The sequence below is a fragment of the Corvus cornix genome, chromosome 2 (genome assembly GCF_000738735.6).
Source record: "Corvus cornix cornix isolate S_Up_H32 chromosome 2, ASM73873v5, whole genome shotgun sequence".
NCBI classification, from domain to species: Eukaryota; Metazoa; Chordata; class Aves; order Passeriformes; family Corvidae; genus Corvus; species Corvus cornix.
This window is the reverse complement of record NC_046333.1, coordinates 21,617,935-21,643,433: the sequence shown is the minus strand read 5'-3', so window position 1 is coordinate 21,643,433 and position 25,499 is coordinate 21,617,935. Positions and strand designations below refer to the sequence as shown.

Genomic DNA, 25,499 nt, shown 5'->3' with positions numbered 1-25,499 from the left:
AACCTTGCTTAAGGGCCAGACAGGCTGAACAAATAAGCAAATCTTCCTTAGGCACAAAGTGCTCTCTGGTACAGTCATGATGCAAACAACATCCAGCCTTTTATACAACCAGCTCACGGAGCCCATGAAGACCTGTCTACAGAATTTCACGAGTTTGAGTGCATTCTGTCTGAAATCTAAGGTGAAGGTATAAAATAAGATACTGTACATTATTTCAGTTTTCAGTAGCAAACACTGCAGTTCAAACAAAAACCAAAACAAACCAGCACATTCCTCTAGAGGGGTATTTTAAACATTCTACTGTGGAATTTTATTCAAGATCTAAGGCAGGCAATTCAACAGCAAGTGTTTCAATAAAGATTTCCTCACCAACTGTAACTATAATTCAGAGTCTATTACAGGAATCAATTTATACTTACTGGATGAGAAATCAGACTTACTAGAGATCAAAACCACATCAGTTTTAAAGACACTTTTCAGCTGAAATTGTTTGGGAAGCTGCAGACGGACACAAGGCTGTGCATCCACGCAAACCCTCTCCAGCAACACTGTCCCAGTGCAGCAGATCATCCATGTCACATCCAAGAACCCACAGTCATGATGAGTCAGAATGCAGGAGCAAAGGAGGCCAAGCACACTGCCACATACATTCCTAACAACTCCCAGACAGAAAAGCCTCGCTGTGTGCTTTCTTCAGCACTCCTGCTTGGAATGAAACAATCATCCTATTTAGACTTTATAAAGACTTTACTATCAGTTATCCGATTGACTTCCTTGATGGGTCCTAAAAACTTACAGGTTTTTTTGTTTATAACTACATGTGGCATGATAAAATCCATCGTTTGAAGCAGCACATGAATTCAACCCAAAACCCTTCAGTATCTCAGACTTAGTAACGGAAGCAAACTTTCCCCTGCTAAGAACAACATATTTGTTACACATAAAAACTGCTTTTCTATTTTTATTAATATTTACAAAATAATGTAAATTCATAACATTTGTCTACTTGCACATAACAATAATACAAAATCCCTCAGTTTCAGTATTGATGTTTTATAAAAGTTTTATTTTGAAATTACTGAAAAGCACACCTTATCCAATACTTTTTCCATTCTATGAGATATACACATCATATTACAAAATACAAGTATTATCTTTTCTTTGTGTTTCAAGATACAAGGGATCAGAAAAACATTCATCTTTTTCAAATCCAGGGTAGAAGTCTTGTAAATGAGCATTTTACTGCAACTACCAAGTATGGTTGCTCTCAAATTAAGTGCTCTCTACAGTGATTAAAAAAATATTTAAAAACATGGGAAAATATTTAAAAACAATTTATACAGATTATTAGCATTAGGAGATGGAAAACATAGTAATGATACAAATTCAGGCGGTTCTTTGTTGCTCCTTGGAGATGTTCAGGTTAAGACTTGAACAGAACTAGTAAATAATTGTATTGCACTTAATGACTGCTGCCATTCTGGGAAAATCATCACTTTCCAGTGTCTATAAAATACAAATTTTTCTAACACATTATTTGCTGTTTTTCAGTCAAGATTCACAGACTCTCCCTTAACAAACAAATTGAAAGCAGTTCGTGGTACACTGCTAACAACATGATGCACTAATTAGTTTGGGGTTGGGGCTTTTTTATGTTTGCTTGTTTAATCTTGTATACATGATAATATTATACAGCAATCCTCATAGAAAAGAGGACAAAAATGCAGTTTCTGTCATGGACAAAAACTTTATAAAAACATAATAGAAATAAAATACAAAATAAATATAGTACATGTCAGATTAGTTACTGGTAGCATTTGAGGTTTCTGGAGACTGAAGAAATTCATAGGGATCATGAACCATGTCTTGCTGTTCTCCAACACTCAGATGAGAGGGGCTTCCTGTTGAACATGGGAAAAAAAATCAAAACCTTTAAAAGTACAGAAAAAAAATTGAGATATTTATACATATAAACAGCATGGTTATTTCACATGTACTTTTTGGACTTTTAAAGCAAGACAGACATTTAAATGATATTTAAACAGGAGATTATGAAAAAGAGATCACAAGATTCTTAGTAATTCAGATAATTTATGGAAAAGTAATCATTATGCTATCACTCCGAGTTGAAAAATTATACACAATGCAACAGAGTATCATCCATCCAACATCTTCTACTTTCTCAGAAACAGCAGCAAGCTGTTAAGCAGTATGTTATACTATCATCCTGTCTTATCACTGAATTTTACAGTTGACAAGGAAATGCTACTGTAGAATCCCAACCATTACTTGCTGCATACAACTATGCTGAAGTAAAATAATCATTATATATTCCTTAGTGTAACTAAGGGCTTCAATTGCTAGTGCTTATAGGGAATTGCCAATGAGTATCAATTTACTTGACAGTTACTTCAATCACACCTAATCGAAAAGTAGTGGTCTTAGTTTTGGAGGTCAAAAGTATGTGGTGTTAATTATCTTTGCCACACATATTTAAAAATTAAAATATGATCAGTCAGCACACTTCTATCAGAGAGTTTCCCACAAAGATTTATGTAAATTACAATGTAAGTTTAAACCAATTTCATATAGAGCACAAGTACTGCAACTTCTGTGACACAGCTAACTTTACCAAGATGATGTTGGTCTCTTTCGGAGGTATTGGAGAGGGAACTCAAATTGGATGATGGCCGGGATCCCACTCGGTCAGCCTGAGCTTCATGAAGGTCCTGAAGCAGCTTAGTTGTTTCATCCAGATGTAGATGGTTATCATCATGATCAAGCTCCTTCTTCACTTTTCCTAAGAGCCACCAACCAAAACCCATAATTAGCACATGTACATTGACCCATGAATTACCAAGTCACTATAAAGAAGTTCTAAAATTAATTAACACAAGCATTGTCTATTACACAAATTTCCTCAATCTTGCATTTTCCCTCGCACTTCTAAAAAGCAACAGCTGCAGATCTGTGCAGCATTGGAAGATGAAGGAAAGTGCCATGCAAAAATGGCTGAAACCGAACTGACTCCCAGTATTTTTAAACAGCTGTAAGAGCTTAATTTGTCTTCCTTATCTGTTAAACACCAGACATGGATAGACTGGCCCGAGTTGGAAGGGACTTTAAAAGCTGTCTTGTTCCAACCCCCTGCCATGGGCAGGGACACCTTCCACTAGACCAGGTTGCTCAAAGCCTCATCCAACCTGGCTTTGAATGCTTCCAGGGATGGGGAACCCACAGCTTCTCTGGGCAACCTGTGCCAGTGTCTCGCCATGCTCACAGTAAATAACACATTTAGTTTGTGGCAAAAGAGAGTCAGCAAAAAGATGACTTAAATATCTAACTCAAAATACAGTTAGAACATGAAATCTATGGAGGCAAAGAAATTCCCATCACAGAAGGTTCTAAGAACAGTATCTTCTCCAGCTACACTGATTTTGTCGTAAGCCAAATAAAACTGTGAAACTGGAAAGAACTGGACGTATGTGCCAATATATGCTATTCTTTCATTGAAGACCTAAAAAAAATTCCCTCGACTTTAAACAGGAAGAGTAATTCCTTCCCTTCTCTTTCTTAAGTGTTAATTTTGCAAGAATTATGATAAGAATTAATGCTATAAACTCTCTCTGGAAGCCAACTGATCTAGAAGTATGATTATTTACAGAAAGGCCAAAGAAGAAAATACAATCAGCTTTCAGTGGTGCATGAAATTTATGCATGTAAGACTGATATATCTAAACATTATCTATAAAGTGGATATTTATTCATTTTTTACTGAACTGCAATAAAATTAGAGCGAGACAGTATAATCAGAGCTTACTTTTCAATTGCTTTTCAAACTGTACCTATGTGAGAAACTTGTAGAAATCTTTTTTCCCTTTAAGTCTTCGATTAGCGTGGCTGTGTTTTATAATAGATAGTTTGGCCTCTTTCACATTCTGAATTAAAAGTGCCTTAAAACATAAGCAGATTGTTTGCTTGGATAACATTTTTTAAGACATTTGACCAGCTCAGCTGCCTGCAGAAGTGGCAACAGTACTTCTTGTGGTATTTAAAGGATAACTATGAAAAGCATGCATTTGAAACAGCATCCAAATTCTTTTACACAACTGAAGATAAACACCAGAAGCTTCCAACACCAGAAGTTTCTTCTGATTTTTGTTTTGGGATATTCCGAGTGGCAATATGATCGAGTTTCACGTACTAACCCAATTCCCAAGTTATTTTAAAAGACATCATATGAAGCAACATCACTTCTGAGTGAAAGTTTCACACTGATTCTTAAAATTTATGTTACTATGAACATATGAAATACAAGCAAAGCTATCAAAATAGTGATATACAAATTCTTCGTTTTCTTCAGTTTTACAGGAAAAGTTAGCTTGGATACATGGATGTCTCAAAGGAAAAACAGAGCAAGGTTTCATTTATCAGCCCTAGACTTTCACTTGTGTCAAATGTAGACTTATTACTACTTTTCAAACACTTTTTTTAGTCTTAGCAAATCCAGCTGTCGTTTTGTCTAAATGGTACAACTAAACCATAACTGATGTCATGTATATTTAGTTACTTACCTAATGAACTTAACATAGAAATATCGAGAGATACATCTGAATACGGCTTCATGGAGAGAAAGTCCAACTCAGAAGTGTTCCCATCTCCAGCAGATTCTCCAACCTATTAAAATACAAGGCACAGAAGGACTAGCAAAAGTGACAAGCTGTCATATAACTTTCCAATCTTTAAGGCACAAATCCATTCTCTCAGAAGTGTGTACACCACCTGAGACTGGAGCATCCATAACCATCTTGGCTAACTTGAAATTCACAGACAGCTCAGAAAGGTTCCCAGACAGACCAGTCACACGAATGGTCAGGGATGTGCACAGTAGTCCAAGCCTTTTATCTCATGATCCAGGACTGCTGAAACTCAATTACACATTCAAGTCATCCATGTCTCATGGTAGAACCCTGGAAGCTGGCTGTATTACCAGTGTCCTTCATCTTCTCCATATGTGAACACTGGATTTACTGAAATTTTTAGTACAGTGGGCCTCCCTCTTCACAGTATCAGATGGGCCTCTCTAGTATTTTTTCTATCCATCTGAATAATGAAATACAGCCTGCACTGCACAATTCCCTTTCTTTCCACACCCTTTGCAATATTGCTAATGTAATGGCACAAAGGAAGAAATCAGAGTCACTAAGATTCAAACCAGAGAAATCTCTGAGGGTGCCTGTTCCAGCAGGAGAAATGAGACACTCAGGTAAACATACAACCAGGTATTACCCTTTAGAAATACGAAAATGAAACCTAGCACTTTCATGAAATAACTTAACCAGTTACCTTCTAGAGAAGTCCACACCTTTCCACAAAACTAAGTAATATTTATAAAGTTATGAATTTTTTTAGTTGTTATAATGTGATCCATACAATTTTTATGTGATTTGCCATGGAACACAGTGCATATCTACTGTTGGAACAAATAATTTGCAAGATCAAACCTGTACTACTTGAAGAAATATTTGACTAGTAGCTGTAAAAGCATAAGGTATGCATTAGTTACCCGTACTTTCTAATAGACATTTTCAATGGATGTGGTAAAACAGATTAATATTAATGGAGTTTTTTCCAATTTTACAGCAGGCTGAAATTCAAATATCAATCAGCAGATCAAGTATCTTTTTTGGATTCCTGTGTGACCTTTCTGCCTCTGAGACTTAGTTACACATGCTGGAATAAGCTGGAGGATACAGAACAATAAAGCCACAAACAAAACCAGACTGAATATCAGAGAATTCATTTTCAGTACTGAAACCTTATTCTAGATACTGTAATTTTAGTATTCTACCTCAGAGCTTGCACTGAAACAAAATAATGTCTCAATACTATTTTTTTGTTTGTTCTATGGTTTTTTCCCTGTTGCTTCCCTCCCCTCCCCCCTAACCATTTTACCATAATCTGTTTGGAAGAATCCAGACAGGTATTACGCAATTTGTGTTCTTCTTTTATAAGAACTGGCAGAACCTAAAGAACAAAGAAATACTTCAGATCTTAGCATTTCGTATCTTTTATTTACTAAGAATGTTCCCTGAGAATGTTTGTGTATTTTACTCGTTTTCCACAAAGAGGTCCTGGGCCAGCACAGAACACTGTCACATTTTGTGATGTTTGAGTAGAACCTTCACAAAAAAAAATGAAGACCAGCTCTTCTCCAGGGCAACCTCATACAGTCATGCCAACAATTTGTAACTAACCAGGACAGCCTCTCTAGGAATAACCTAAAGCCTCTTCTTTCTCATATACTCCACTAATCAATCTTTTCTGTATTACCATACAGAACAGAGGCATATTAAATAAAATGAAGAATTTGAATGTTGGAAGCTCAGAGAACATCACTTTCGCACTTTTTCCAGTTAAAAATCCCAAACTGAGTATCAGCATAACTTACTTTAACTTCATCCAGTGGTTTTACTGGGATGTTTCGCCTCTGGAAAGAAAGAATACCAATAATTGTTTATATTCAACACATGGGACAGACATCTTTCTTGTACCATTTCAAGTATATTCAAACTTCACACACAAAAGGAGGCTAGAGACAGCTAACTTTTTCACATATCTGTAATGCAATTACAATGTAACAGTTGCTTTTCTTAAATATTTTAGTATTATGCATTTTAACTAATCTTTGAGTCCCCTTATACTATTTATTCTGCTCACAAACTTTATATTCAAGTGCAGTATCTTTGTCAATACTTCAGTAACTACTAATCACAAATCATTCAAGGTTGTACTTTCAGAGATACTAATCCTTTCTCAAATGCAGCAGCACAAAATGCTCAGGTATAAAACACCATGACATATGATCAACTGAAACACACTTAATTGCGTAAAATCAGCATATATCCACATATGTCACAACTGAACAGCATTTTTAAGCGCAAATAGCCATTGAGAGGTCTTCAGAAATTCTCAGCTGAAATAACATTCATAGAAAAACATGGTAAAAGGCAAAGGCACATTTTATTTTAAAGCTAAGTTGACTGTGTTGCAGACACACATTCCTCTATGTAGGAGAGTATTCAAAATATTGGGGTTTAATTTCTTGAACTAATCCTTTACATTTCTTCCTGTTATATGTGCAATCTTATTCCCGTAGGGAAAAAACACCCAGAAAATTCTAAAGGATTGTCAGTGTTCTTCATTCTATTGTCTCCTTATTTCCAAACACCATCCACCCTATTCCACTTCTAAGTCTGCAAAGATTTAGCATAATCTCATTTCCACCATGTCAGGAAGTCTAAATACTTTCTATCTTCCCAGCCTGCCTCCCATTTTTTATTCTTCAGTCTTTCAGAATGTCGGCATTTTAAATAGCAGACAATTATTTCAAACTACGAGTGGTTTTCGAAGTGAAGACAACATGAAATTTATCTTCAGAAATTATGCAATTTCTTTTAAATTATTTTGTCTTGGGAATGCAAACAGTCCCACTAGAATCATACATATTTCTGAGAAAACTCTTTTCTCCAATCTTAGTATGAATCTCATCAGGAGAGTGCTTTTGCAAATAAGTTAAAAGCTTTTCCTGTACGACATGAATGTAGAAGTTAGAACTGGCAGGTAACAGACACCTGCTACAGTGATAATTAACCTGTTCTTTAATTTTACTTCCATGTTCCAAATAATTAATCCTTCCACAAGAAATGTATTTTGCTTTTCAATTAAGAAAAAACCCCAAACCTTAACAAAAGCATTGCAATGTAACTCAGAAGTAGGTATGTAAGTCATGACATAGAGTGACGAGGCTGCCCAAAAACCATCTAGTTGGTTGGTCCCACTATGTTATATCCCCTGCCTCCTCCTTTCTGCAGTCACATAGTGAAACCACATTGGAAAACTGACCAAGCCAGTGAAAAGGATTCCTCCTCTGTTGATTAATTCAGTCTCTAATTTGGTTCATGGTTGCTTGAACAGCTAAGCTTGCACTGCTTAAACTGACAGTGGAAAACAAATCATCTCACACAACATTAAAAAGCCAGTAGGTTCATTCTTATTCTGATGAATTTGTGACATTTCAGTGCACCCAGGACACACCTGCTTTAGCTGATAAATAGTTTTGGAATGGTCGCCACTAGTGATCTGGTCAAGAAGATCATCAACTATTTTCTTGCTGTAACTTCCAGCATCCTTCACAAATTCTTGTAAGCTAGCAGGAATGGAGATAAGCATTACAGAAAACATTTACTTTCATAAAATCTACTTCTACTTAAAATATGGTTTTCCCCAAATACACTGCATTACACCTACATTTTCTTTGGTCTAACTCTTTTATGCTTCTTCAGAAAAGCAAGTAAGGCCTTCAAGACACAGAGTTTTTTCCTTTATTTTAATAATAAAGTACACCTGCAACTTGTTTTTCACAAGTACTAGAAAATTTTGACTTGAACTATCATTGATGGCAGGTTAGTGGGTTAAAACACAAAACACAAGAGATAAAAAGCTTGCGATTATTTCCTTCCCTCCATAAACAACAATTTAACGATAAGTGGCATTTTTCTTTTCAAGTAGCTTTAACTCTTTCAAAACCCCTTGAAAAACATCATTGTTTTAAAGCCACTGAAATATGTTACTTGCCTTTTTAAATTTATTTTCTGCTGGGTTTAAAGCAAAACACTAAATCTGTGGCAAACTATATATACTGTGGTTGAAGACCCTAATAACAAGATCCATTACAACCTTGCAATAAAATAGGATAGCTTAAAAGGACAAATAGAAAAACCCCCCAAAACCCAAAAGCAAATAAACAATATATGAAAAAAAACTCCAAGAAAGATGAAAACTAGCTTCAAATTTTATAGTGATTTATTTTAAAAATAAGTTTGAGAAAAAAATTCAGGATTTGGAGGGTCTTAGTTGAGAATAAGTTTAAATTGCTTTGCAAAGAATTGCTATGAGAAGTTAAGACTTCCTAGTAAGGAGGCACTTACCTTAAGGCACACTGGATCCCAGTTTCATCACCATATGCTGAGTATAGGAGCTCCATCTCATCTGGTTTCAAATCATGAAATATAGAGTTGTTTTGCAAGGAAGGTGCCGTATTGGCACTGGTAAGAAAGGTTACTACACAGGTAAAAGAAAGACACAACAAATGATTAGCACAAGAGTAAAAGATCACTTGGGGAAAAAAAAAAAGACTGTGTTTTCTGAAACAGATAGAGAAAGTGCCATGTATTTTTTTCTCCAACTGAAAGCAAGAACAGTATCTCAAGGACACTTCCAGACTCTAGAATCAGCACAACTATTTTAACCATATAAACAAACATACTACTGGAAAATCAAGAACTATGTTATTCACCCACTCTGAGAAGAAAAAGATTCATGGCCACACCCCCCTTTTGTATTTCTACATTTTGTGTGCATCTACTTTACCGCTGGTTGCCAGTCAGTTTCTGGAGAGCAGATTAGAAACTATTAAAACTGGTAAAAAAATTTCACAGTCTGCACAATCCTTGTCATATGATGGAAAAATGCAAATGGCTGGAAGTTGTCTCTCAACTGTAACTGCAATTACTCTGGAAAAATTATTTCCCCTACAGGAAATGGACTACCATTATTGGAAATCTTCTAGTGTGGCTACAGCACTAAGTTAAAATATTAATCCATAAATTAGGTTATATTTAATAAGCAAAAAAATCAATTTAAGAAAAACTGCATTCTGCTGTTAATGGAATTATTATATATTAAAAAAATAACCAAGGAAACTTTCATATTGAGACAGGTATAAACCGAAATTATGTTACATCAAGTAATTGCTCAAACATTTAATAAACACAAAGTTAAAACATGGTCTTTGGTATTTACCTTTATTTCTTCGTTCATCTTTGAAGCCCAGTGTAGTGAAGCCAGGTAATAATTTGCTTGACAGTGAACTCAGATCCACTGGGTGAGTTTCTTCCTCTAATAATTTGATTTAAAAGAAGGCTTAGAAAAGCATTTCATGTTTACAATTTATGATGAATAATTAGAATTTGCTATTTTAGAGCTGTAATTAACATGAAGACTAAATGTCTTTTCATCTATACATTAAGGGTAGGTACTGTTAATTCAGGTTCTCCATTTAAATTTCAAACACAAGCTATAGATATGCTTCCATGTCTTATTCACAAGATCTATGGCTTACTTAAGTTACTTCACTTTTAAAGTATACAGCAGCATCTGTAATTATTATAGTAGCTGATTCACAGACTTTCGAGATCCAGATATTACTGAAGTGATAAAAGCAGTCTCTTATGTTGACTAAGTGGCTGTTTGTTTATAGAAATCCATTATCATCATTCTTTAAATTTTCAGTGGCATAATTTCAGAGGCATTAAATACCTTTTTTTTTTTCAGAAATAGGTAATAGGCTTGATAGCAGTCAAAATGCTCAATTTCATTCCAGAAAAATTTACTACCGAATGAAAGGAATTTAGCAGGCTTGTGTCTCTCAATGTGATTAGTCAAAAGCATTGATATATTCATCAGTGAAACAACAGGAAAGCTGTGAACAAATTCTGATCTCAAAAGGTGCAGAGAAGGAAGTACTAAATCAACATGACACACAGCACCAAAAAACTATGGCATTTCATTCATCACAAATTTCAGTACTTCTGCATCTTGAGCTTGAAATTAAAACAAAGGAAAAGCATAAAACAATATAAATAATATATAATAACAGAATGAGAAAAACTGAAAGAAAAGATCACGGAACTAAAGAAAAAATATTGAGCAAAACCTCATAAACTTAAAACTGAAATTTAGCTAATGATTTAAATTAGGAAATAAAGAGGTAAAAGATTATTCTGAATTTGCATCTGTGCATAGCACATTCACATAGGATTACAGCAATTTCATTCACCTTTTGTCTATTAGGTATTGAAACTACAGTGTACTTGTCTTCCAAGCTTTTTATAAAGTTGTAGCAATGTATAAGTGCTTATAAAGAGGTATTATTTTATCTTCTCCCTGTTAGCATCAGTAAACAAAGTATCTGAAGAGTGAAAATATGGAAGGCAAACAGAAACACCTTTGGGGTGTTTGGGGAAATGGTTTGGGAAATAATTAATGAAAATAATAAACTTTTCTAAAAATTAAGAACTATTTTAAAACTCATCTCTACTACACAGTGTCTGTATCTACAGTTAAGACTTCAAAATCTCTTAGAACATTCAAGACTAGAAATGTTTGCTCGAAAGAGTATGGCTTTTACCTTCTGCTTCTGGATCAGATGAATTCACTACACTAAATAATAAAGTTCCATCTCCATTTTTTTTCAGATAACCAATCTGTGAATAGAACCATAAAGATAGAGGAGCAATCATTCAAAACTGTTCACACTCAAAGAAGGAGTTGCCCATTTACACAGAAAACTATAAAAAGCATTTTTAGCTGTATTGAGATACTGCACTTTGGTATTCCCCTTTTCATACAGAGAATCTTGGGTCACAACTATTTAACACCACTTAGCAAGTGCTTCAGAACAGAAGATTAAGGAGCAGAAGTTCATATATCATATGACAGACAACACCTTATTCATCTTTCTAAATTAGATCTAAAGTTTTCAACCAAGACAAACCCAATTCCACTACCACTAGCACAGAGCCAGCCTTCCTGACTGCAAAGTCTAGAACACACATCCCTTTCAGAAGCAGAACTGTAACTCCTATCCACAAACAAAGTCACGGCTTATTTGAAAATTTAGATTGAACTGCTTGTTTACATGTCTCACCCACAACTTTCTCTAATTAGAAGTACTTTTATGAACACACTACCAAATTCTTCAAGAGGAAGAAATGTTTTCACAGACCTATTGAAGCACACAAGCACAATGCTAAAGACAGATGTGAAAGACAACAAGAGCCCACCAGGGTCTGTAAAGGTAGAGCTAGATCCAACACAACAAGCAAAGCTAATGTCAGAAACTGATTACACATGAATTGAGAAAAAAAAGACTCTAACCTCTCAATATAAAGTGATAAATGAAAACTGTTCTCTCCGTACAAAAATATTACTAAATACTTCCAAGGAAATCAACAATAAATCTTCTCTATTTTGTTTTTTATTCCACTCCATCTGAAAAAGTTTAAAGCTCTCCCCATACAGGAGGCCAAAGCTAATATTGGTTTACAATAAAAACAGAGGTGAGAGATGCTGGAAAGAGAATGAACAAGAACACTACCTTCAAGTGATGGCAAAAGTTAGCAATGGCTGAATTCCAAAACCATGCCAGTCAGTGTTACCTGACTCTGTGGGACATGCAGTGGGGCTGTCTATCTGATTTAACAGCCTAGGCAATTAAGAGCTGCACACCTTCAGAAACTTCCTTGAACACTGCAAAACTGACTGCATCAGCATGAAGGACTGGTATTGTTTGAGGAGATTTAAAAAGGCACTCTTACTTTGGAGGTTTCAAATAGCCTTCAATCCTATCAAGTCTTCTAATTACCCAAAGAAACAGAGATTCACTGAACCTAAACCTTCACCCACTATTCTTGGCAGCTTTACTTCCTAATCCAGTTGAGCCTAAGTTGACTGCATAAAAAGGGCCACTGCCCAAGAAATGGACATTTAAGTTTGAAGACACAACACCACTTTTGCTTCAAAGCAAAGTTCCTTCTGCAATAGTTTTTAAATAGGTGGAAAATGCAGGATGTGGCAACATCCTGATTCTTTTCTTGACTGCAGTGGCCACTAGAGTGACAGATGAGAAATGGGAGCAAAGGTGGGAGTAAGTCTCCACAAAATTCAAGGGAAAGAGAGTAAACGTATCTCAGTGCAGATCTGTAGTGAATCCCTGGAGCATTCACTCCAATCCTAGCATAAGGAAATGATGGAATCCACCACCATCATCACAGAGCTAAAAAACCCACAGCCCAAAAATAGAACCTTCAGAGAAAACTGCACCAACTGCATCACCGAGCTTGTCCTTCTAAACCTTGGAAGAGCACAAAACCCAAACACATGGACCAGTATCAGAATCACATTCAGGACTGTCAAACCTGCTATCTAAACCTTATCAATAAAAGATCTTTGTATTTGGTACTCATGCTACAGCTGACAGCTACTACTTGTAAGTACAAAACTACAAGACCTTACAGACCCTCCTCATTAAAAACAGTAATTTAACACTTAAAAATATGTTAATTCCTGGGGGTGGGGGAGCCCTTCAAAATATGCCATAGTTTGCTTTATCTGAGGTTGCAGCAATACGAGAAGTGTGATGTTATTTTAATCACTTTCAAGGGCTGCAACTCAAAATTGAGGAACGTTTCACTGTTTCCTGCAAGTGAATTTCCAAAGATGTTCAACACACAATAGAACTTGAGATCCACTTAGGACCCCCCTACAATGGCTTTCAGTGGGAACTAAATGATAGACAACAGCGGCACTGGTATTCTGCACAGAACACACATCCCAGATGTTCCAGTCTCAGAAACCCCAACAGTAAAGCCTGTTTCCTAATGTGAAACAAAGTATTCAATAGTCAGGCACAAATCGGAACTGCGAACTGCCGTGTGCAGTAGACCTTGCTGTTGGGTAGATAGCGATTGATCCTATCCCGAGCTTCATCTGCTGCATGTTCCACTAGTGCCAAGACATGTTCTTCAGCAGTGCTGTCTGTCAGGCTGCACGCATTCCCCTCAGGTTCAAAAATGCAGCTGAAAAAGAGAAGAGGAGGAGCTGTAGGAATTAAAAGCTAAAACAAAACAAAGGGCTGAATTTTGGCTTTGCTCAATTGAACAATCAGTCCCACTCTTCTCCCAGTGTCAGTCTACTTCAGCATTTGAGTGGAATTATAATCATATTATGAAGTTTTGCAGCAGAAGCTCTGAACTACCAAACGAATTAACTTCAAAAATTTAATTGTTTCTGTACCTTGATGAAAATGAAGTATTAAATGAAGTACAAAACAGAGATTGGGAGTAAAACTGCATTGATACAGGGTGAATGCTGTATGCATGCTTAGTCTCCCACATGCATGAATATGCTATTTTCAAAAATTCCAAATAGGAAGATGCAGAACAGAAATTACATAAAGAAGGATAGAAACTAGCTAATCAGAGAAAAAACCCAACAGGCTGCATTTATGATGATTATGTCATATAGCTGCTTGCAGAAGTAGGACACAACTCCCAGTTTAACAGGGAGTCCTTTAATTCCTATGTTTGTTAGCATCGGCAATTAGCATTCCTAATCTGTATCAATCACATCACTGCTTGTAATTGAAATTACAGAATTTAGAATTTATCTTTCAGTAGATCCCTTTTCATTAAAGCTCCAAAACAATAAAATTGTAGCAAATAAGCATGCCCAAGGATGGAACAGGACACAGCTATCACATAAAATCAGAAAAAGGTAGTATCATAAAGAAAAGTGTGAAGGTATCATAGAATATGGCAGTCTTCATTATATTTTATATATAAAATAAATGTTGTACATCAAAATATTTCAGGGCATTACACGGACATTAGACACTAGGGCCAAACACCTTAGGTACTGGGTAGAGCATCTCCTCACACCAAATCCATTTCTCTCTCCTGGGTTATCTTCTTCCATTTGCTTAGCTAAGAATTTCTCTCTGTATAGAGATTCAGATCCGATACACAAGTAAGTTTTGCTATTAAAGACAACAAAAAGATCACAGGATCATACTATTACGAGACAAATGTGTTACACGATTTTGTTTCATTGAAACTTTACGGAAGGCTGTACACGGCAGGAAACTCCTCAACAATTGTCACTTTCTATCACACTCTACAGAATATTTAAAGGACAAGAATTTTGAGAGAACGTTCAGAAGATTGCAACACCCTAAACAAAATTTTCAAAAACTACTTAAACATTAGGATGTTCAATGATCAAGTCACTTTTTAAACTGTATAGAGGTCTAAGCTGCTTTAACACTTTGCAAACCTTGACTTCAACTCCTTCTCTGTTTTTAACCATGAAATATGAAGGCAAAAATAGCTGTTATTAGGTTTGATTTTCCTCCTCCAATGGTCTTACTGTTCATCAAAAAATACAATATCAATCCTACAGATGCAAAAATGCAAGTGTTTAAAAGTTCAAGTTAATTGAAAAAAACAAATTAATTCCAACTACTGAAGTTACATAAACATTGAAAAGAACAGAAAAGTAAATTTATACTACAACTGATTTCAGAGAAACTGGTACCAGGATAAAATTAAAGGTTATAATTTTTAACTACCTGAACTGTATGTTAAGGTAGATGTTAAAGACAGAGCCACACTGTATGGTTTGGCAGTCTCAATTTCTTGCTCTGTGACAAAGTAAAATGTTACTCCTGTAGTTGAGTTTATGCAAGAATTAATGCTGGACACCACACAAACCAAATCATCACGTCTTCTAAGAAAATACAAACAATCAAAAACCAAAGCACCAACCCCTCAACTCTTGTTTACAAAAAGGTGCTTTCAGCTGATTTCTACACACAACCCATTAAACAAGGGACAAGTTACACTTTTTAAATTCTCTATGGTACAGCAACAGATTTGTTCTGTATGTTATCAGTAGAAGAGTTTCTACCACAGAAAATTACAGTTTAAAATTATTTTTGAAGATACATGGTTGCAGTCTTCTGTTTCCAAAAAAAACCTCCATTAGAATACTACCTCTTCCATCAGCATTAAAGATTACAAAAATGCTGAAAGTATAATAAATAAAAAGTGGCTGATGAGAACTCTAAGGTTTACTTTTAAAAAACATGGTATATTTCACTTTTTTTACTCTGGAGATTTAAAAAGAAACCTGCAGAACATATCTACACGATCAGATTATTTATTTAAGACATGACCAGTGATGCTCTGTTGCAGTATTTTTTCCATGAAGTTCCAGCAGATAGAATGCCCTACAACTTAAACTCGCAGTCTATCTTTGGATGTCTATGCAAGAATACTGAACAACGTAAGTTGCTTGTATATCATGATTTCTGCTAAAATCTCATAAAATAAATTGATTAAATTGCGATTTTTAAAACTATTTTACTAACATTCAATTTTAGCTATAAAAATATGAATTTGTGACATGGGGTGCCTGTTAGCTGGAGGATTACTATTGCACTAGCAATGTATTTTACAACAAAGCTTAATAAGATTTCACTGGGGAGATGTTATCATCTGCTCCAGAAATAATCTCCTGTACCTTCATAACCTGCCAGATATGGTTAAAGTTAAATAAAATCACTCACTGATCTGGGGCCACTTTGCCATCCTGGAAAGAATCTCTTACATTTTGATGTGACTACTTCAGGAAAGGGAAAAAAGGGACAAAATGCAAAAGGTATTTGTGGCTATATCCAAAATAAAGTAACATTTTAACCACCATGAGAAGAAACCACTCATTATTTAATATAAAGAAGAATAAAAATATCCCTATAGATATTAATTTTAAGTGTTTAAAAGAATATGCAGTTTTCTTTTGAATTGTTTGCTTCAAGTTGGGAATCACTGGGTTATTAAACAAGTTCTATAAATAAACAAATAAAATACAATAAAATTGCCCATTTATCCTATGGACCTCAAAGAAAAATGCTGGGGTTTTTTTCTCAGTTCTTTGCTGCTGTGCAATACCACAAAAGCTGCAACAAGCCAGTAAGCACGCCCATTAAAACCTTTACCTAATAACTTCTTTATTTTGCTTTTTGGATTTCTTGGTAGTCTCTGCTTGTACAGGAACAACTTCAGGAACAGGTTCTTCAACTGCTGTATCTTCATCACCCAAAAGAGCTGCCTGCTGAGAAAAATCCATGTCCTGCATAAACGACATGCTGCGCTTCAAAGCTAACAGCCGTTCCTAGAATCAGAAAGGACAGAGCGGCAGGGACTTAACCTTTCCCTCATAGCCAAGATGCTATGATAATGGGATGGGATGGGAATGGCCATGGCCTTATTTTGTTCTTAATGTCTCGTTCCCAATGGCGATGCAACATGATTTGGTCATGGTAGCATGGCATCAGAATTTCTGCAGCCCAACTATCAAGAGAGAAACAAACAAACAAACAAACAAACAAACTGCATATGCAAAAACAACTGTCTATTTTACACAAAACTTACCATCACTGTAACACATGCACACACGCACACACGTGCACACACACAGAGCAGCTCACAAAAAAGCCTTCATTTGACAAGCCAACAACTGTATTTGAGTTAAAAGTATTTGCAACACCTCTGAAAACTCCCCTACACCCAACACCTTGAAAACAGTAGTGCTTTCTTGTTTATGCAGAAATAAAACTTAAATGAGATCTTGCTTTCAAAGTTTCAGCCAGAATTAGGATTTTACAGTAGAGTTTGATATATGTGGATCTCAACAGCTTTCACTGAAAGAAGCTCCTACAGACATCAGTAGTGCAGGTAAGGTTGAGAAGTAAGTAAAAATTGACTTATAACAAGAATGCCATCAAGCCCTTAAATATAGCAGCACTAACTGGCACTGCTATAATTATCACAGATGGGTGAAATAACATTTATCATTGCTACTATGTTCCTTTTAAGTATGGTAGCATAAAAACCCCCCAAAGTTTCTGCTTTTTGTTTTTAATAGGTCTCTTACTTTGCTCATCATCTTAAAGCCTGTGTGCAGTATCTTCTTGGCTAGCTTGTAGTAAACAGTATCTGGTCTGTTGTAAGTCATTGCATTATCACACATCAGTTTAAAATCTGCCTGTAAAATACAAAACAAAAGAACTGTAAACATTTCAAGTCCTTTGTTAAATGACTGGAAGATACCATTCCATCTTGGCAGCTCTGTGAAGAACACAGTAATATTCTAGCAGCAGGCTCATGAATGCAAGCCAAAAACAGAATTGCAAAGGTTTGAGTCTTTTTTACCTCTCCAAGATGCTCAGTTTCCTTTGGAACTGGCTTTTGGTTATAAAAAACACAGTCTTTCCTGAATGCCGTATGTAACATTTTCTCCTTAACCAAATGGACCAAACAGAAGAAATGGAGAAATCACCAGAAGGACCGAGCCACCAAAGCAACTTTTTACAGCATTCAAGCCCTCTGCCTCCAATTAACGAGACCATCACAAAAACAAAAATTCAGAAGGTGACATGGAGGAGCAAACCATGGGCCAAGAAGCAGACAAAAAAGTGCATGTAAGCTACACTTCTAGTGATGGCCTTTCAAGTGCTGCAGGAAAAGCCCGACTTTGAAGTAGACCCTTTTTTCCTGCAGCAAAATGGGTGAGTTTTCTGCAGCAATTGCCCCTCTTCTAAATGCAGGAAAGAGTTCTTGCAGACTCTACTCTTAGACAGACCGTCTTGTGACTAGCCTCAGCAAGTCATATCAGAAAGGTAACCTTTTCAGCAGACCTTGTTTCAGAGGTTAAAAACCTACAAACTTCATTTCTGTACTACAAAGCTTATGGCTTTGTAGTTCTGTGTGATTAGGTACCCTCGTGTATCTAGATAGAGAGTCCAATTCCTTTTTCACTCTAACATGGGCAGACTTTTAGCAAACTTTTATTACTGCTCAGACTACCAGCAGAAGCTAAGTCCTTCAGAAAAAAAGAATCTGTCAGTCTAAAAAATACTGCAATTTTCATTTCTTTTTTAGGTTCTATCCCACCAGTTTCAATGCTGCAACCCTGCCTGTAACTAAACAGCCACAGAGCTCCCACTCAAACTTCCCTTTAAAGTTCTTAAATAAGACAATCCAGCAAGATAGAATTTAGAGATCTGAAGGCATTGCTAATGGCAATGCTATTACGAATCCTTTTTTACCATTTCCTATAAATCTCTATAGCATATTTAACAAAACAGAATAATCTTTGTCAAAGCATCTGTAAGAAAAGTAAACCTTTCTTTGCTCACCCTGCTGGACCTTTCAAAAGACAATATTAACCCTGAGAAACAAGCCAATGCTCTCTGCCAAGGCTATTGTTACATCAGTATCACTCTAGGAAAAGCAATTCTGACGGCAGCTAATAGACCTTCATGAATCAATTAAGGAAAACTCTCCTTCAGGAGCTGGCAATACCATGAAAACATTTCTTACTGCACTGTTTGTAAAACCATGATGCACCTAATAAATTATTACAGCAATAATACACTAAATAACTAAGTTAAGTTGCAAATAACCTTGCCAAGTAAGTTTCTGCCTGAAAATAATTTCAAATGAAGTTATATGAAAAACAGGACAATTAAAGATAAAAAATACGTAGTTGTTATTGACTCTTATACAAGGAGCTTCAGTATATCCACAGGTTTCTTGCAGACAGGTCCAAACTACATTTTAATCAACCTAACAAGGTCTAGATTAAAAGAAGAAAAAGGAAATGAGCTCAATGGCCTAAGTCTTTGTGGTAGTCTTACTCGTGGTAAAGTTTAGCAGCATAAATTCCACAGAACTTTAGAACATGGTCTGGGTTTCCACAGTAATTTATAGAAGACTGTAGTAGAATCTGACAGATTATTTGTAACACACTGAATATACAAAAGCATTCAGTTCAGTTCTGAAAAAAATGAGCATTAATTAATGTAAGAAAGGCTTTTACAGTTAAAAAGAATCTTCAGTTTCTTACTAGCTGTGAAATACCTAAATCTCTATTAATTCACCTTGAATTCAGTGACTGATTTGTATTCATTTGCTGCAATTTTTTCCTTCATCGTACCAAAATCCATAGGGTGTTTTATTATCATGGAATATCCAGGAGCAATGGCATCCGTGACTGGAAAAGCAAAAAACCCATGAGGATCTTTCCTAAAAATAAAAACAATAAATTTAGATTTACAGCAGCAAACAAAATGATCCTTGCTTTTGTAGCACATTAATGACAGAATAGTACTAGCTAAAACAGAAAAAACACAAAAAACATTCTCATAAAACAGATGCATGTTTGAAAAATTTTCTGATAAAAGAGAGCATTTTGATTTCACATATGTACACTTTTTGAAAGACATTAAAAATGTCTTTCAGTTCAATTCAGTGATCGAATGATCAATTCAAGTTAGTTCTTGTATTTCTTAATTAATTCTTGTATGTTTTCTATGTCTCTACTCTCCAACTTGGTCTTCCAGCTTAATTGTAAAAAAACCCTCAATTCTTCTTGTTCATAAGGTCCTCTAAAAATAAATACAATGTTTAATTTTTTTGAATTAGTTCCACATTCAGCTTATTGCTACGTAATAAAAAGGAATGGGTTTTTTTTAACATGAAGTACAGGTTTAAGAAAACAGTAAAATAAAAAGCCTCTCCAAATTAAGAGGACTATCAAGTAACCAGGTCTAAATTTGCTTTGTATCTGACAGTCGACACTGAATAAAACAAAATTTCATTAAAACAATCTTTCAAAGAATTATAGTCATAACTGGCTTTTAAACCCTAAGCTAAGTCATTAGTATTTAATAAATTTATAACGGCAATGTATCCTCTGCCCAAAACACTTATTTCCCTGCCCAACGCTGGAATTGCAAAGTTGGTAATAATTTTCCTCAACTTATCTTTAAAAATTACCAGGTCTCACATGGTTGCAAAGGTTAACAAATATATTACAGTCAGTCTCTAGACACTCTTTTCAAGCAGAAAACCAGGATAAGCAGTTGCCAAGTAACACATATAAATATGCATCAGACACTGCCAACACAGCTGAAGACACAGTAACATTTACTACCTTTGAAGCTGGCGAAGGAAGTGTTCCAGTAATTGCTGGATCGGTGTGCTCTCATTTTCAGCTGCATTTTGAGATGAAAACACAGATAAGTGCAATGAAACAGAATATAGTTATATTTGTTTATTTAAAAATATAAATAGCAGAGAGAAATCTTACTCTAAGTACAGCTTGTACTGATCTGAAGCTGAATGTGACATGGATTTCAAAGCAAAAGCACATCAGATTTCTAAGCACAGTACCTATTTCTTCTTTTATTTTCTGAGCTTTTTTTTTCCATCACATTAAAACCTAGTACCCATTAAGTCAGGTGTAGTGCTAAGTTTAGTAGCTCTAAGAAGATGTGTTAATAAGATTAAAATAAGGTGTTATATATTTCTGCAGAAGAAGTGAAACTTGGTTGCTCAAATAATGCAGTTGGGAAAGCCACATTTTTATAACATGTTCGTCATGCGATTTTAATGGTTTCTTTACCATAAACCCAATGCAATCAGCTTCTCTGAACCTTTCAATCACACAGTGACAAACAGATGCAGATTTGCTGGCAAAAGAGGTAATGATTACAATTTCACTTCCTGTACAGATTACACAAGAAACACTACATGTTAATTACCTGTTACTTCAGAGAGACTGGCTTTAATGAAGTTTGAAACATTAAAGAAGCATCAAGAATGGAAAATCCAACTCTCCATCATGATAGAGGAAAGCCATTTCCTTTCTTAACCATAATGCGTCAGGTAATTTCTATGCTTTCCAATAACATTTTACAAGCAGATGAAAAGAGAATAATGAAGGGAATAGTTTTTAGCTTGTCAGTTTTTAAGGCTCCTGACTACCCAGAGACATAAAACTCTGACCAGAAAATTTCAGTTACGTTGACAGCTGATGGCCACCATTCCTCAATTTAATGTGTGGTCACAATTATAAAATCCCTTGGAATTACTTGACCAGTCAAAGAGCAGTATTCAAAAGACAAGACTCACAATATTCCTAAAGACACAATTTTTTGCTACTAGCTTACATTTTCAGGTTTATGTGTAACTGAGATCATGATGTAATTGACAGTTCTCTAAAGTAAAGGTTTCCACTGAGTAAGGATGAGTTTTAATTATCAAGCAATGGTTACACGTAGAAAAAGCATGGCAAAATCTGAAAGGATTAAACATGTAGAAATTGCCACACACAACTGACAAATATTTTGTCTGGTGATAAGAATTAAAGAAGATTTGTAAATGAAAAACAGGGGTGGTGGGTGGTGTCTACAGTCTTTAGAGACATGCTATCACAACTTCCTTTTCATGAGAACAGAGATACTAGAACTCCACATACACTAGAAAACAAAAAAAAAAAGACCGTAACAACACCTAAGAAGTCTCCACAAGAGTATTTTCCCTCGAACTAAGTGAAACTTAGTTTCAGAAATTCTGATCACTGTTGTGTAAATGCTGAGGAGAAGGAATTAGGGGAGCACTACGCACAATAATACTTTTATAATGAGGTTTATTCTGCCAAGGAACAGAAGCCAGAGACAGATGTCCTTAGCAGCATGAGTCGCCTGAAAACAAACCTACTAAAACATGGAAGCACCAAGAGGAATACTGACTTTTCAAGTAGCAGAAAGTTCTGAATGTTGGAAAAAGTAAAGTCCTTAAATTTCAGTAAATCTTCATGAAAATTTTACATTTTGGTACCTTTGACAAAAGCTTTGTTTTGTGTGCTTTTAAAAAGAACTAAAATTATTTAATCTTTCACACTGCTCACCTGGCTGAGTTCTGCATGCTCTGACAGGACGATCTGGAGGAGGTTCAACCTCTACCTTTTTCCCAGGATCAAAGTCGTCAGTTTCTCCTTCAGTGTCACACTGTTCTTTCTCTCTTTTCCTCTTTTTCTCTTCCTAGTACAGCAGAGAGATGACATATTTTAGAGGGACGGACTTGGAATGTGCAATCCCACACACCACAAGGTAAGAAACAGTGATGTTTTTAATTTGGAATAGTTATTCAATATCTGAGTCATAATATGGTTTAAACAATACTGCATACATTTTCACTATCACTTTTTCAATCTTCTTGTCCAATTAAAACTAGACTGTTCATCTTTTGCTACTTTGTATTTAATATAGTATTGTTCTATCATTCCTGCACGTTTGTTGAAAAGACTGTTGAACTCTGAAGCTATTTATATGTAAAATTGCACAATAATAAGCTACACCAGAGAGCAAAGAAAGTTAATTTACTATTCAGTAAAGATCAATCTGTGTCTCTGCTCTCATCAATGTATTTTTGTTGTTTGTCACATTTAACAGAAATGAGTAAAGTATGTGACAACTCAGCCAACAAAAGAACCATAAGAAACAGTGGTGGCAATTAATGATCTCTTCCTGAGTTTCAAAGCAAAGGCACACCTAAGTCATTCCTGAAATCCTGCAATCATTATCCACGTTTGCACAGAAAAGCATACTTCCTGAACCTTCACTAGACCACGGTTTTTTTACTTAGCTATCCATTAGCTTATTTTGAATGTATTAATAATGAAGGTCTGGGAAAAAAAATCCAAACAACACCCATCCCACAACTCAGTAAAGGCAACTGATACTGCAAGATCTCGTACGAAGGATAGCTGGTTTTGCTACATTTCAAGTCCCAGCCTGAAACATTTGCGCTAAGAAAATTGTGCACTCTTTGTGGTGTATTCAAGAGCTTCTGAACGATCATATGAGATCTGTCACTTCCAAGTAATACAAGCCAAACAAAAAAAATCAACTGGAAGCGATTTTAGCTACAAACGTACACAAAGTAGCACCAAAAAAACTACCATACAGGAATAGTAAAACTACATGACAGGAAAGAATTTAAAAAGCAGAAATGCCAGAGAATCATTACTACATTAAAGAAATACTATTAAAATTAAATTGTACAAGTAACTGTGCTGTCAATGCCTTATTGCTGATTTTAATCAAACTCCTCAATGTTCAACACAGACAACTAAGGTGACCACACTACTTGCTACTAACAAAGCCACAAAGCCAAGCATACAGGTTATTCCAACAGCCAACCAAAGCAACATACCACAGTACTCAACAGATCAGAAGCTGTTTTGAGTAAACGTACCAATTTCAATGTTCAGTAACTTGGCACACCTCAAGAAGATAAACACAGCCTAAATTTATTTGAAAAGTTGAAAATACCTCCCTAAAAGGGTAGCAAAACACATTTGTGACCTGGCTAAAATACAAAACATCCAACTGAAAAACGGAAGCATTCATTCAAGGCAAATAAATAAGAAAAATAAAAGGTTACAAGAAGGAAGCTTTTATTTTGTTCACAGAATCACCACAAGGGTTTCTCCTTTAAATGGCAAAAGTACACCAACTCACACACATGGGTTTTCTACATTACTGAAGTGCTATCTCCAGACAATAAGCTCCTTGCAACAGTGATTTAAACAAACAAACGAAGTTCTGCACCAGATTTTAGACGTGATAAGCAAGCACAAAGACTGGTGTGTCTGAATTTTAAAAATCACAGCTCACCTTTCTCTTTCTTCTTTCCTCATCATCTAGATGCTTTTCTTTTTCCTTCTCTGACTTTTTCTTCTTTTTTTTCTTCTTTTCTTTATGTCGTTCTCGCTCATGATCTGATCTATCATCATAGTAACTAGAATCATGCCCTGACCCAGAGAGTTCAGTCACTTCACTGCCTCCAACTTTAAGAACCAGCTTCAAGGGTTTTTCCAAAGGTTTATCCACATAATCTAAATATTAAAAAATAAATAAAAATTAATAAATGCACAGGGAGCTAATAGCATGCAGCAATTACAGAATCAGACTCCATTAGGTCGGAAAAGATCTGTGAGATCGAGCCCAATCTATGACTGAACACTACCGTGTCAACTAAACCATGGCACTAAGTGGCACATCCAGTCGTTTTCTAAACACCTCTAGGGACAGTAACTCCATCACTTCCCTGGGCAGCCCATTCTAATACATAACTACTATCCCTTTTGTAAAGAAATTCTTCCCAATGTCCAACCTGAATTTCCCCAAGTGCAGCTTGAAGCCGTGTCCTCTCGTTCTGTCAGTGGTTGCCTGGGAGAGGAGACCGACCCCCACCTGGCTATACCCTCCTTTCAGGCAGCTGCAGAGTGATAAGGTCTTCCCTGAGCCTCCTTTTCTCCAGGCTAAACAACCCCAGCTCCAAAGCTTCTTCTAGAACTATTGTTTATAAGAATTCGCTGCAAGTCAAAAACACACACAATGCATTTGGAAAGAACAATAACTAAGACTAACAAATCCAATCTAACAAACAGTCCTTCAGCACGTCTTACGTTGTGATGTTTCACAAACCTGCAAGACGTAAGAAACCGACTCTTCGGCCTCCCCTGAAAACGTCGCAAGATCCTTGCAGAGCAAGGTGAAATTAAGCATCACTCAAACACTGCAGCGACCGGATCCCCTCTGGAGCAGCCGTGGGAAGCACGGAGACGCTCGGACTCACACCCCAGCCCCCGCCCCGCGTTCCTCGGGCCGCCCCCGCCGCCGGCAGGAGCAGGCATTCGGAGCAGGGTCTCTGCCCAGGCCCCCCAGCCCGCGCAGGGACGCCAGACCCCGCCAACAGCCGCGCCGGGGAAGAGGTGGGGCGCGTCCCGGGTACAAAAAGGCCCTCCCGGCTCTTACCGCTGTAGGCGGTGGCGGAGGTCGAGCGCCATTCTGCCTTCTCGGCTTTGTGCTTTTTGTGCTTCTTCCCCATGGCGGAGCCGCAGCCGGCCCCGCCGGAAGCGCTAGGGCGGGCGGCCCCGCCCCTCCGCCGCGGAGGAAGATCCGG

General features: G+C 36.3%; 2 protein-coding genes across 7 annotated transcripts in view; one reads left to right on the top strand and one right to left on the bottom strand.

The window, feature by feature from the left end:
* Positions 1-284: 284 nt before the first annotated feature.
* BRD9 (bromodomain containing 9) lies at positions 285-25,475 on the bottom strand. Of its 6 annotated transcripts, none has more exons than XM_039548637.1 (18): positions 25,352-25,475; positions 24,209-24,429; positions 22,438-22,570; positions 20,680-20,740; positions 19,625-19,769; positions 17,617-17,727; positions 16,679-16,854; positions 14,531-14,620; positions 13,568-13,700; positions 11,252-11,327; positions 9,865-9,960; positions 8,991-9,123; positions 8,098-8,209; positions 6,452-6,490; positions 5,956-6,027; positions 4,575-4,677; positions 2,633-2,800; positions 285-1,901 (listed from the first exon to the last, which is right to left on the bottom strand). In XM_039548637.1, the coding sequence occupies exons 1-18, from the start codon at positions 25,422-25,424 to the stop codon at positions 1,801-1,803; spliced, it is 2,043 nt and encodes a 680-aa protein (XP_039404571.1). In that variant the 5' UTR covers positions 25,425-25,475; the 3' UTR covers positions 285-1,800. The 6 variants fall into 6 exon arrangements, with proteins under 6 accessions (XP_039404571.1, XP_039404572.1, XP_039404573.1 ...); XM_039548638.1 differs by having other exon boundaries at positions 16,679-16,794; XM_039548639.1 differs by having other exon boundaries at positions 16,679-16,791.
* The window catches only part of TRIP13 (thyroid hormone receptor interactor 13), a 12,748-nt gene continuing 12,481 nt past the window's right edge, over positions 25,233-25,499 (top strand). Inside the window, exon 1 of the mRNA XM_039548645.1 lies at positions 25,233-25,308. The gene's annotated coding sequence lies outside the window, so the exon portion shown is untranslated. The remainder of the gene's footprint in view (positions 25,309-25,499) is intronic.